At 44.2% G+C, this 13733-nt stretch overlaps 1 protein-coding gene across 1 annotated transcript in view; it reads right to left on the reverse strand.

The window, feature by feature from the left end:
- Positions 1-13733, reverse strand: part of LOC128700659 (sialin-like) — a 34608-nt gene that overhangs the window by 2052 nt on the left and 18823 nt on the right. Inside the window, exon 8 of the mRNA XM_070096980.1 lies at positions 1158-1402. Within this exon, the coding sequence (XP_069953081.1) occupies positions 1158-1402 (245 nt within the window). The remainder of the gene's footprint in view (positions 1-1157; positions 1403-13733) is intronic.

Raw genomic sequence — 13733 nt, forward strand, 5'->3', positions numbered from 1 at the left:
ACACACACACACACAGAAAGCTAGAGGATCAGGCACACATAACAGGAAAGGCACTGCAATGGATCAGAGAATACCTGACAGGGAGGCAACAACGAGTCATGGTACGTGACGAGGTGTCAGAGTGGGCGCCTGTGACAAGCGGGGTTCCACAGGGGTCAGTCCTAGGACCTGTGCTGTTTTTGGTATATGTGAATGACATAACGGAAGGGATAGACTCAGAATGTCCTTGTTTGCAGATGATGTGAAGTTAATGAGAAGAATCAAATCGGATGAGGATCAGGCAGGACTACAAAGAGACCTGGACAGGCTACAAGCCTGGTCCAGCAACTGGCTCCTTGAATTTAACCCTGCCAAATGCAAAGTCATGAAGATTGGGGAAGGGCAAAGAAGACCGCAAACACAATATAGTTTAGATGGCCAAAGACTGCAAACCTCACTCAAGGAAAAAGATCTGGGGGTGAGTATAACACCGAGGGTATCTCCTGAGGCGCACATCAATCAGATAACTGCTGCACCATACGGGCGCCTGGCAAACCTACTGATAGCGTTCCGATACCTCAGTAAGGATTCGTTCAAGACTCTGTATACCATTTACGTCAGGCCCATACTGGAGTATGCAGCACCAGTTTGGAATCCACACCTAGTCAAACACGTCAAGAAATTAGAGAAAGTGCAAAGGTTTGCAACAAGACTAGTCCCAGAGCTAAGGGGATTGTCCTACGAAGAAAGTTGAGGGAAATCGGCCTGACGACACTGGAGGACAGGAGGGTCAGGGGAGACATGATAACGACATATAAAATACTGCGCGGAATAGACAAGGTGGACAAAGACGGGATGTTCCAGAGAAGGGACACAGACACAAGAGGTCACAATTGGAAGCTGAAGACTCAGATGAATCAAAGGGATGTTAGGAAGTATTTCTTCAGTCATAGAGTAGTCAGGCCGTGGAATAGCCTAGAAAGTGACGTAGTGGAGGCGTGAACCATACATAGTTTTAAGGCGAGGTATGATAAAGCTCATGGGGCAGGGAGAGAGAGGACCTAGTAGCAATCAGCGAAGAGGCGGGGCCAGGAGCTATGAATCGACCCCTGCAACCACAAATAGGTGAGTACAAATAAGTGAGTATACACACACACACACGCACACACAGTACTCACGTCATGGTGAAGAATATAGCCGGTGATGGCGGGACTGGCAATGCCTGCTAATGCCCCAATAGTATTGGTGATGCCCAGCAGGGTGCCGGCCAGGTTGGGTGCCAAGTCCTGATGGGAACACATAAGGCCGCTGTTGACAGCACCCATGAGCATGCAGGAGACACACAGCAGCACCAATGCAGCAATCATAGCCTGGCACACCGCAAACACCATGGCCACTAGACCCAACATTGGTCCGTACATCGCTGTGCAGGGCAGATCAATTGTTATTTTTTGTATTACTGTATAAAAGGAGCCAAAAAAAACATTACTGAGCCTAGATGTATGTATTTTAGTGACTGTATGATTCAAGCCTGGGCCTCTCCACCTCACTGAATGCAAAAGAAATAAATTTTACAGGGCCATCATAAAATTTTGATGCTGGGGAAAAAAAAAATATGCGTGTACTTATGTACATGCGTATATCTGGAGAGTGTGTCGGGGGTCAACGCCCCCGTGGCCCGGTCAGTGACCAGGCCTCATGGTGGATCAGGGGCTGATCAACCAGGCTGTTACCGTTAGATAAGACACATATGCAACAGTTAGGTATCTTTATTTCGAAATGTTTCGCCTACACAGTAGGCTTCTTCAGTCGAGTAGAAAAAAGTTGATAGAAGCAGAAGAGACTTGAAGACGATGTAATTAGTCCATCACCCTTGAAGTTCTGAGGTGGTCAGTCCCTCAGTCTGGAGAAGAGTATTGTTCCATAGTCTGAAACAATATGGAGTAGAAGTGACAGGATGGAGCCTTATATACCACCAGGAGGCGAGATGTAGGTCACTAGTAGAGGTAAGAATGTTGTCGTTGGAAGGTCACGTCACTCTCAAATCCAGCCATTCTCACTAGTAGAAGTTGTCCAAGTTGTTTTCTGTTCTGTACCAAGATACCATTCTGTTGCAGTGTCTGACAGAGTGAACATCAAAATGGTATAAAATACCGTTTTCGAAACGTTGCGCCTACTGTGTAGGCGAAACGTTTCGAAATAAAGATACCTGACTGTTGCATATGTGTCTTATCTAACAACCTGTCGGTATTTTATACCATTTTTGATGTTCAGGCTGTTACTGTTGGCCGCACTTAACCCGACGTACGAACCACAGCCCGGCTGATCAATACTGACTTTAGGTGTCTGTCCAGCTCCCTCTTGAAGACAGCCAGGGGTGTATTGGTAATCCCCTTACGTATGCTGGGAGGCAGATGAACAGTTTTGGGCCCCTGACGCTTACTGCGTTGATTCTTAGCGTACTCATGGCGCCCCTGCTATCCTACCACAAAACAGTCCACAAAATGAGAGATATGGGAGAATATATATCAAATAAACCCGGTGAAAAGCACAAGGGCGCCGTGAAGGTTTAGACTATTCTGACATACCAGTATTTGAAAAGTCCGTGACATCACGGCAAGCGTATTTGAAATATGCTGACACGTGAGCATAATAAGCGAACACTGTATCAATATACGTGGGCCCAGACTGTTTAACATCTTACCAGACAACATCAGAAACACTGCTGGAACAAGCGTAGAAGTCTTGAAGAGGGAACTCGGCAAGCATCTTCTTGTGAAGATACTTGCAGGATCAACCAGGCTGTGACGGGCATGCGAGCCAGCGGGCCGCCGGCAGTAACAGCCTGGTTGATCAGACAAGCACCAGACACGCCTGGCCCAGGGCCAGACTTTGGTAGTAGACAAACTGTCGAATCCCATCAAATGTAAAATGTTGTAGATTGTGAATAAGATGGTCAAAAGGTAAGTAAACATGACACTCAAACGTTTCGCCCATATGAAAGCCAGAAAAAAGTACTTAAAAAAGTGTTTCTCTCACGTTTATTAGTATATTTTCAGTCACTTTGAACTTTGCAGTTACTATAAACCTGATAGCAATTTTTTAATAGTAAGACTGTTCAACTGTCTCCCAGCATACATAATGGGGATTACCAATAGACCCCTGACTGTCTTCAAGAAGGCACTGGACAGGCACCTAAAGTCAGTACCTGACCAAACGGGCTGTTGTTCGTACGTCAGCTTGCATGCGCCCAGCAGTAACAACCTGGTTGATCAGACCCTGATCCACCATGAGGCCTGGTCTCAGACCGGGCCGCGGGGGCGTTGACCCCCGAAACCCTCTCCAGGTAAGGGAAGTGTCAATGGAATTTTAAATTCTATACAAATCCTTAATCTATTAGATTCTATTATTATTATTATTATTATAATTAAAAAGAAGCACTAAGCCACAAGGGGTATACAGCGCTGCAGGGTAGGGAAGGAAGCGAGGGTATTGGGCGGCAGAAGGGAGGAGGGATGATCAGTAGGTTACAGAAAACGGCGGGGCAGGGGATAGTGCAGGGTAGAGGGTAGCAAGATATCGAGGTAGAAAGGGCTGAAGGTATCATCAGAGTTTGTGGAGTAAGTCAGTTGTTGTCAAAAAGTCAATGAGAGAATCTGGATGAAAGGTGGGTCCATCAGCGAGAAGGGAAGGTAGAGAGAGAGCAGCGGAGCGAAGACGACGTTGGAGGTAAATTCTGCGTGCTCGTTGATAAAGTGGGCAGTCTAACAGAATGTGGCTCACCGATAATGGAACCTGACAATTCTCACAGAGAGGAGCAGGGTGCCTCTCCATGAGATACCCATGAGTAAGACGAGTATGGCCAATGCGCAGACGGGAGAGAGTAGTCTCCCAACCTCGGCACTGGTGACAAGAAGACGGCCAGTAACCTATACTCGGTTTAATAGATTGAAGTTTGTTACCGAGTAGAATATACCAAAGTTGTTGCCAACGGGTGTGAAGGTGGGTAGCTATTGCAGCAAAATAGTCTGTAAATGGAACACCTTTATATGAAACTGGCAGGTCATGTACTGCTGACCGCGCAGCAGTGTCTGCCTGTTTATTGCCCTGTACGTCAACATGACCAGGGACCCAACAAAAAACAATATCTTTATGTTTGGTAGAGATGCGGCGTAGCCAAAGTTGGATACGGAGGACTAAGGGGTGAGGTGTATCAAATTTCTGTATAGCCTGTAAAGCACTAAGGGAGTCTGAGACAACCACAAATGATGACACAGGCATAGATGCAATATGGATAAGTGCTGCAAGAATGGCATACAATTCAGTGTGTGTACTCACCTATTTGTGGTTGCGTGTGTGTGTGTGTGTGTGTGTGTGTGTGTGTGTGTGTGTGTGTGTGTGTGTGTGTGTGTGTGTGTGTGTGTCTCAACAATCAATATTTGCACCAAAAACTTATTACAGTTGTGACCGGGTGTGGAAGTGTGAATTGCTCATTACACTATAATTTGTTCATGATTGTAGCCATGTATAAACGTAAGTAACGATTCTAACAGAATTCATTACCTTTGTAACTTGTGAGCTCATTACCTTTGTACCTAGTTCAGCTATCAAAACTTTGGGGGCCCAGTCCCTGGACCCATTACGTACCTCTGTAATATGTAAATACCTTTGTAACTTGTCATGATTGTGACCAGACCTACCTGGAGTTCATTACCTTTGTAAATTGTGAGTTCATTACCTTTGTAAATTGTGAGTTCATTACCTCTGTAACTTGCTCAGCTATCAAAACTTTGGAGTCCAGTCCCTGAACCAATTATGTACCTCTGTAATCTTTTGACTACCGCCCACAGGATGGGTATGGGGTGCATAATAAACATATTACACTAACGACGCTGTCCGGAAACACTGCTGCGAATCCTACGCCGTCAGAAGACTTAGAGCCATCTGTGTACACTGCAATGGCATGAGAATGAGAGTGGAAGTGGTCAAGAAAAAGAGAGCGGGAAGCTACCATAGACAGTTGGGCTTTCGAGCAAGGGAGTGAGAAAGAACAGACTCGAACAGCTGGAATTTCCCAGGGGGGTAGGGAAAAGTGAGATGCTACATGAACATAGAAAGGTGGAAATTGAAGAGAAGACAAGAGCGAATGTAGGCGAAGAGAGAAGGGTCGGAGCAAACAGGGGCGGCGAACAAATAAAGAATGTCCACTAATATCGGTGACCATTCTATAAATGGAAGGATTGCGGAAATCATGAGAGCGTACATAGCGAAGGCAATTAGCATCACGGCGATCGGATAAGGATGGAACGTTCGCTTCTGCATAGAGGCTCTCAACAGGGGAAGAGTGAAAAGCACCAAGGCATAAACGTAATTCTTGGTGATGAATAGGGTTGAGGCTAGAGAGAGTAGCAGGAGAGGCAGCTGAATAGATTTGGTCACCATAGTCAAGTTTCGATAAAATGAGGGTGGAATGTAGGCGAAGGAGAGTTCGACGATCAGCTCCCCATGAAAGATGAGCAAGGGTTTTAAGAAGGTTCAGCCGGCTGTGACAAGTTGTCTTCAGAGAGGTAATGTGAGGTTTCCAGGATAACCTACGGTCAAAGAGGAGACCTAGAAACCTGACTGTATCACGTTCAGGGATACGGGTGCCATAGAGGTATAAAGGATGATCGGAGATGACAGAGCGTCTAGTAAAAGTAATTTGGTGAGTTTTGGTACTGGAAAATTTAAACCAATGTGTGGTGGCCCAATTGGAAACACGGTCGACCGCATGCTGGAGAGAAACTGTAATGAGGTGACAGTCAGCGCCTGCACAGGCCATAGCGAAGTCATCAACATAGAGTGATGACCAAATATTGGATGGAAGACTTAGAGGCCAAATCATTTATAGCAAGGAGAAAAAGTGTTGTGCTCAGAACACATCCCTGGGGGACACCTTCAGCTTGGATAAAGTCCGAAGAGAGCACATTATTAACCCGAACACGGAAATGTCTGTCAGTTAAAAAGTTCTTAAGGAAGGATGGTAGATTGCCTCGAAGGCCTAAGGAGTGGGCTTGGGCCAAAATATTATACCTCCAAGTTGTGTCATATGCCTTCTCAAGGTCAAAAAATATGGCAATAACTGAGTGGTTATTCGCAAAGGCATTACGAACATACGTATCCAAGCATAGTAAGGGGTCTATGATAGAACGGCCCTTACGAAAGTCATATTGACGAGTGGAGAGACTGTTGTGAGTCTCTAAATACCACACTAAATGTCTATTTACCAGGCGTTCCATCACTTTGCAAACTGCACTGGTAAGAGCAATGGGACGATAGTGGGAGGCTTCATGTCCCGTAGTACCCGGTTTGCGGAAAGGGAGAACAATGGCAGATTTCCACAGCTGGGGAAGAACTCCTTGTGACCAAATAAGATTGAAAAGGCGTAATAGGACTGCAAGGGCTGACTGATGTAAATGTTGTAGCATACGAATATGAATGTCGTCGGGCCCAGCTGCCGATGATCGGCAACCTGAGAGTGTTGCCTCCAGTTCCTGAAGTGTAAAAGGCACATTATACTGTTCTTCTCTGAAAGAAGAAAAGTCCAAGGGTGCTAACTCTCTGGCAGACTTTGAGGAAAGAAACGAGGGGCATAGATGGAGCCCCTGAGAAATACAGACCAGATGATTGCCTATTTCATTGGCAACGTCTAGTGGGTTTGCTATATCAACACCAGCAACCCACAGAACAGGAGCCGGGTCAGGAGAATATTTACCACTCAGTTTTCGTACTTTTTTCCAGACTGCACTCATAGAGGAAACAGAGGTGATGGTGGAGATATATTCTCACCAACAAGTGCGTTTAGCGTCACGGATGACACGGCGAGCGATCGCACGCTTCTGCTTAAAATCAAGAAGTCTCTCCATGGTTTTATTGTACCAGTACCTGCCCCACACAGCGCGTTTCAAACGTACTGCGCGAGCACAAGCAGGAGACCACCAAGGCACGCATTTCTGAGAATGCCTGCCCGAAGTTTGGGGTATAGAATGAGAAGCTGTGGTTAAAACGGAGGACGAGAAGAGGTGTAAAAGCTCATCAATGGAGGACGAAGAAGGAACCTCACTAAAAACAGTTAGTTGTGAGTAAAGGTTCCAATTTGCCTGATCAAATTGTCAGCGTGGGATACGAAGAGGTGGTGAATATGAAGGGGAAGTAAGAATGATTGGGAAATGATCGCTGTCATGTAAATCCGGGAGAACAGACCAGGTGAAGTCTAATGCGGCGGAGGAAGAGCAGACTGAGAGATCGATGCAAGAGAGAGTATGAGTCTGAGGATCAAAATGGGTGTGAGTACCTGTATTTAAAACATGGAGGGGGTGGGTAGCAAGAAAAGCCTCTAACTGAATGCCACGGGAATCACAGTGAGACCCCCCCAGAGGAAATGATGGGCATTAAAATCGCCAAGTAGCAGAAGTGGTGGCGGTAATGACGAAACAAGAAAGGCAATATCCGGGATAGATAATGCCCAAGAAGGAGAGAGATACAAAGAACAGAGTGTATACTACCTATGCAAGTGGATACGGGCTGCTGTGTAATGCAGCGAAGTACGAACAAATAGCTGATGGTACGGAATATCAGTGCGTAGAAGAAGGGCACTTTCTTAACCTTATCCTTTTCCATACATTTATTAAATAAAAGCACCAACCACTCCAAAACTATATCCCCACCTGCTTTTAACATTTCTATCTTTATCCCATTAATCCCCGCTGCCTTACCCCTTTTCATTCTACCCACTGCCTCAGGAACTTCCCCTACACTCACAACTAGTTCTTCCTCACTCCTACAAGATGTTATTCCTCCTTGCCTTATACACGAAATCACAGCTTCCCTATCTTCATCAACATTTAACAATTCCTCAGAGTATTCCCTCCATCTTCCCGATACCTCTAACTCTCCATTTAATAACTCTCCTCTCCTGTTTTTAACTAACAAATCCATTCGTTCCTTAATATTTATTTTCAACAAAATTTGTTGATAACATCTCATCCACTCTCTCATTTGTTCTCTTTTTACATCTGTAGTGATACTGGTCCTGTGGGGAGCAGCAGCAGGATAATACTGCACCACCTCTAGGGGCCCTTAACAACAACAACAGTTTGGCGTGCGTCATGGGCACCAACATATGGTGTGTGATTCTCTCCTACTTTATCCATTTATCACCGATGCAGATTACATGGTGAGTTTAAATATGTGGCCTGTAGTTATAACTTTTCTCTTGACATATGCAAGACATCACCATCCCTGTAGAAGCCATTATTAGATGTACTAGTCATTATATTTTGTTGTTGCAGAAGTACTATGAAGATTCTATGTTCAATAAAGCCTAGAGATAAGGCCTGTGTTTCTATCACAACAATTTATTGAACATAGAATCCTGGGCTACCTGGTGGTGATCCTGCGCTAGACTACATCACAACATGGAGCGTTTACTGAAACCTGAGAGGCTAGACTGTGACCCCAGCTTATCAACGGCTGCTCAGGAATGGAAGCACTGGTTTAAGACTTTCGAAAACTTCTTGGGAGCCCTTCCTAAAGAAGATCTAGATAAACTAAGTCTGCTCATCAATTTTGTGTCACCTAAGATATATGAGGCTATTTCTGAGTGTAATACCTACGAAGATGCTATCAAAACCCTCAAGTCTCAGTATATTAAACCTACAAATGAAATCTTTGCACGCTATCGCCTTGCAACTCGCCGCCAGCAGATTGATGAGTCCTTAGAGGAATACTTTCAAGCACTGAAAATTTTAGGTAAGGACTGTCACTTCCAAGCAGTGACAGCTGCTCAGTATTGTGAAGAGTCCATCAGGGATGCTTTTATCAGTGGCCTGCAATCACCAATAATAAGGCAGCGTTTATTGGAGAATAAAACTCTCGACTTAGCCGCTGCCTTTGACCAGGCAAGAGCTCTAGATTCAGCCCAGAAGAATTCTGAAGTATACAGTACCACTCAGCCTTCTCGAGTGGTAAGTGCTGCAATTCCTGACCAAGACTCTTGCAATGAAGTTACTGGGGAACCTGCCTCAGTGACAGCAGCAGCAGGTACGGTGTGTTTCTTTTGTGGTTTTTCAAGACATCCACGTCCAAAGTGTCCTGCTCGTGAAGCAATGTGCCATAAATGCCACAAGAAAGGTCACTTTGCTAAAGTATGTCGTGCTAATGCATCAACAAGAGCTAGTGCCTCCACACATTCCAGTGATCATGCGACTCTAGCAACAGTGACTTCTGCGGCTACTCCAAATTCACTGTCAAAGGCAGTTGTGAAAGTATTCATCAAAGGAACAGAAGTAGATGGTCTTATTGATAGTGGCAGCTCAGAGAGTTTCATCAACCTTGACTTAGTTAAACGGCTCTCCTTGACTCTACATCACTCATCAGGTACCGTTTCCATGGCATCAACATCTCTCTCTATTCAGACCTTAGGGTTTTGTAAGGTAAATCTCAGAGTTAATGGAAAGGATTATCAAGATGTACATTTAGCTATTCTGCCACAACTGTGCTCTGATGTTATCCTTGGTCAGGACTTTCAGAAGCTGCATGGTAGTGTCACCTTAACATATGGAGGTGAACTGCCTCCTCTTGTTGTCTGTGGGCTTAGCACTTTAAGGGTAGACCCACCAAAGCTGTTTGCAAATCTTACCGCGGATTGCCATCCTATATCAGCTAAGTCACGCCGCTATTCTTATGAGGATCGGATGTTCATTGAGAAAGAAACTCAGAGGCTGCTGAAGGAGGGTATTATAGAACCGAGTGATTCCCCTTGGCGTGCACAGGTTGTTGTTGTTAAAGATGGTTATAGGAAACGGAGACTGGCTATCGATTACTCTGAGACAATCAACAAATTTACACTTCTTGATGGGTACCCTCTACCTCGAATTGACGATACAGTGAACAAAATTGCTCAGTACTACGTGTTTAGCACAATTGATCTGCAGAGTGCCTATCATCAAGTCCCTATAAGGAATGAAGATAAACCATACACAGCGTTTCAGGCTAGTGATGGCCTGTATCAGTTTACCAGAGTCCCTTTTGGAGTCACCAATGGGGTAGCCTGCTTCCAACGAATTATGGATTCACTCATTCAGGAAGAGCAACTCATGGGAACTTACGCGTATTTAGATAATGTTACCATTTGTGGCAAGACCCAGGAGGAACATGATGCAAACCTTGATAAGTTTTTGGAAGCCGCCAAGAAGAAAAATATCAGTTACAATGAGGAAAAGTGCACTTTTTCAACTAAAAGGCTTAGCATCCTTGGTTATGTAGTGGAAGGAGGTTCAATATTCCCAGACCCTGAACGACTACGACCTCTACGGGAACTTCCAATGCCTCAAGACAAAAAGTCACTCCGAAGAACTCTTGGTCTCTTTGCTTATTACTCACAATGGATCTACAACTATTCAAGTAAAGTCCGCCCATTGAGTGCTACCACATTTCCTGTGACAAAGGAAGCAGAAGCCGCTTTCCATACTCTCAAACAGGACATTGAAAACTCAGTAGTTCAAGCCATTGATGAGTCCCTACCATTCGAAGTGGAAACGGATGCATCTGACATTGCCATTGCTGCAGTCTTATCTCAGGCAGGACGACCAGTAGCCTTCTTTTCGAGAACTTTTCAAGGATCAGAGAAATGTTATGCTGCTGTAGAAAAGGAAGCCCAGGCCATCATAGAAGCAGTTCGCCACTGGAGGCATTATTTAACTGGTAGACATTTCACCATAAGGACTGACCAACGGTCCGTGATGTATATGTTCGACAAGAGGCACAAAAGTAGGATAAAGAATGACAAGATATTACGCTGGAGGATGGAACTATCGTGTTATGACTTTGATATTCTGTACCGACCGGGTCAAGAGAACATCTCACCTGATGCATTCTCTAGGTCCCACTGTGGAGCAGCATGTCATGATTTGCAATCACTCTCAGCTCTCCACAAGGCTTTGTGTCACCCAGGAGTTACACGCCTGTACCATTTTGTCAAATCAAAGAACATGCCCTACTCAGTGGAAGATGTGCGACAAGTGATCAGAGCATGCAGAGTATGTGCAGAGTGCAAGCCAAACTTTCATCAGCCAGAGAAGACTCATCTCATAAAATCCACCCAGCCTTTCGAAAGATTGAATATAGATTTCAAAGGACCTCTACCAAGCACAAATCAGAATAGGTATTTCCTTAACATAGTAGATGAATATTCAAGGTTTCCCTTTGTATTCCCCTGTGCAAATATGGCTGCTTCAACTGTTATTAGTTGTCTTTCACAGTTGTTCTCTATTTTTGGTATGCCAGCTTATATCCATTCAGACAGGGGATCCTCGTTCATGAGTAACGAACTTCAGGAGTTTTTGGCTAGCAAAGGTATTGCCTGCAGCAGAACAACAAGCTACAACCCTCAAGGCAATGGTCAAGTGGAGCGGTTCAATGGTACTATATGGAAGGCAGTTACAATGACATTAAAGTCGCGCAATCTACCTGTTCAACACTGGCAAACTGTCCTACCTGATGCTCTTCACTCTATTAGATCACTGCTGTGCACAGCTACTAATGCAACCCCTCATGAAAGACTCCTCAACTATTCACGTCGTTCCTCTACGGGAGCCTCCGTGCCCACTTGGTTATGTCATCCTGGACCCGTTCTCCTGAAGAGTCACCGTAGGATGAACAAGACGGATCCTTTAGTGGAAGAGGTAGAGCTCCTGCAAGCTAATCCACATTACGCCCACATTCGCTACCAAAATGGTGAAGAGACTACAGTATCTAAAAGACATTTAGCCCCAGTTGAAATCCCTATTAGTGTGGAATCTCAAGATACACCAATAGATGTGAAAGATGCTTCGTTTTCTCCTGGAAAGCCCCTTGAGACTACCCCTATGGAAATAGAGGATTCTGCTCCAGCAGTTAATCAAACCCCGCTGGAAAATATCGAACCTGGTGAAGAGGCTCAAGGGCTACGAAGGTCGGGACGTGTACGTCGCTCACCTAACAGTTTGGGAGATTACTGTCTCTGATATTTTAGAAGGGGGAGATTGTAGTGATACTGGTCCTGTGGGGAGCAGCAGCAGGATAATACTGCACCACCTCTAGGGGCCCTTAACAACAACAACAGTTTGGCGTGCGTCATGGGCACCAACATATGGTGTGTGATTCTCTCCTACTTTATCCATTTATCACCGATGCAGATTACATGGTGAGTTTAAATATGTGGCCTGTAGTTATAACTTTTCTCTTGACATATGCAAGACATCACCATCCCTGTAGAAGCCATTATTAGATGTACTAGTCATTATATTTTGTTGTTGCAGAAGTACTATGAAGATTCTATGTTCAATAAAGCCTAGAGATAAGGCCTGTGTTTCTATCACAACAACATCGCTTCACCACTCTCTTAACTTCTTTTTTTATCCCCACATACTCCCTCCTTGCATTACTTCTACTTTGTAAAAACCTCTCACATGCTAACTTTTTCTCTCTTACTAATCTCTCTACATCATTCCACCAGTCACTCTTCTTCCCTCCCGCACCCACTTTCCTGTAACCATAAACTTCTGCTGAACACACTAACACTACATTCTTAAACCTACCCAATACATCTTCAATCCCATTGCCTATACTCTCACTAGCCCATCTGTCCTCCAATAGTTGTTTATATCTTACCCTAACTGCGTCCTCCTTTAGCTTATAAACCCTCACCTCTCTCTTACTTGCTGCTTCTATTTTCTTTGTATCCATCTACCTTCTACTCTCACTCTAGCTACAATTAAAAAGTGATCTGATATATCTGTGGCCCTTCCATAAACATGTACATCTCGAAGTCTACCCAACAGTCTTTTATCTACCAATACGTAGTCCAACAAACTACTGTCATTACGCCCTAAATCATATCTTGTATATTTGTTTATCCTCTTTTTCTTAAAATATGTATTACCTATAACCAAACCCCTTTCTATACAAAGTTCAATCAAAGAGTCCCCATTATCATTTACACCTGGAACCCCAAACTTACCTACCACACCCTCTTTAAATGTTTCTCCTACTTAAGTATATAGGTCCCCTACCACAATTACTCTCTCACTTGGTTCAAAAGTTCCTACACACTCGTTTAACATCTCCCAAATTTTTTCTCTCTCCTCTACACTCCTCTCTTCTCCAGGTGCATACACACGTATCATGACCCACTCTTCGCATCCGACCCTTATTTTAATTCACATAATCCTTGAATTTATACATTTAAATTCCCTCTTCTCCTTCCATAACTGAGCCTTCAACATTATTGCTACCTTTTCCTTAGCTCTAACTCTCTCAGATACTCCTGACTTAATCCCATTTATTTCTCTCCACTGAAACTCACCTACTCCCTTCAGCTTTGTTTTTCTTAGAGCCAGGACATCCAACTTCTTTTCATTCAAAACATTAGCAATTATCTCTTTCTTATCATCCGCACTACATCCACGCACATTCAAATATCCCAAATACTATTATTTAGTATTTTCTAGAGGAGAAGGGGTTACCAGTCCATTGCTCCTGGCATTTTAGTCACCTCTTACGACAAGCATGGCTTATGGAGGAAAGACTCTTTTCTACTTCCCCATGGAGAATAGAGGAAATAAAGAAGAACAAGAACTATTAAGACAAAAAAAAGAAAAACCTTTATTTTTTTTATGTATATATATATATGCATGTGCATGCCTGTGTAGTGTGACCTAAGTGTAAGTAGAAGT

The sequence above is a fragment of the Cherax quadricarinatus genome, chromosome 56 (genome assembly GCF_038502225.1).
Source record: "Cherax quadricarinatus isolate ZL_2023a chromosome 56, ASM3850222v1, whole genome shotgun sequence".
NCBI lineage: Eukaryota > Metazoa > Arthropoda > Malacostraca > Decapoda > Parastacidae > Cherax > Cherax quadricarinatus.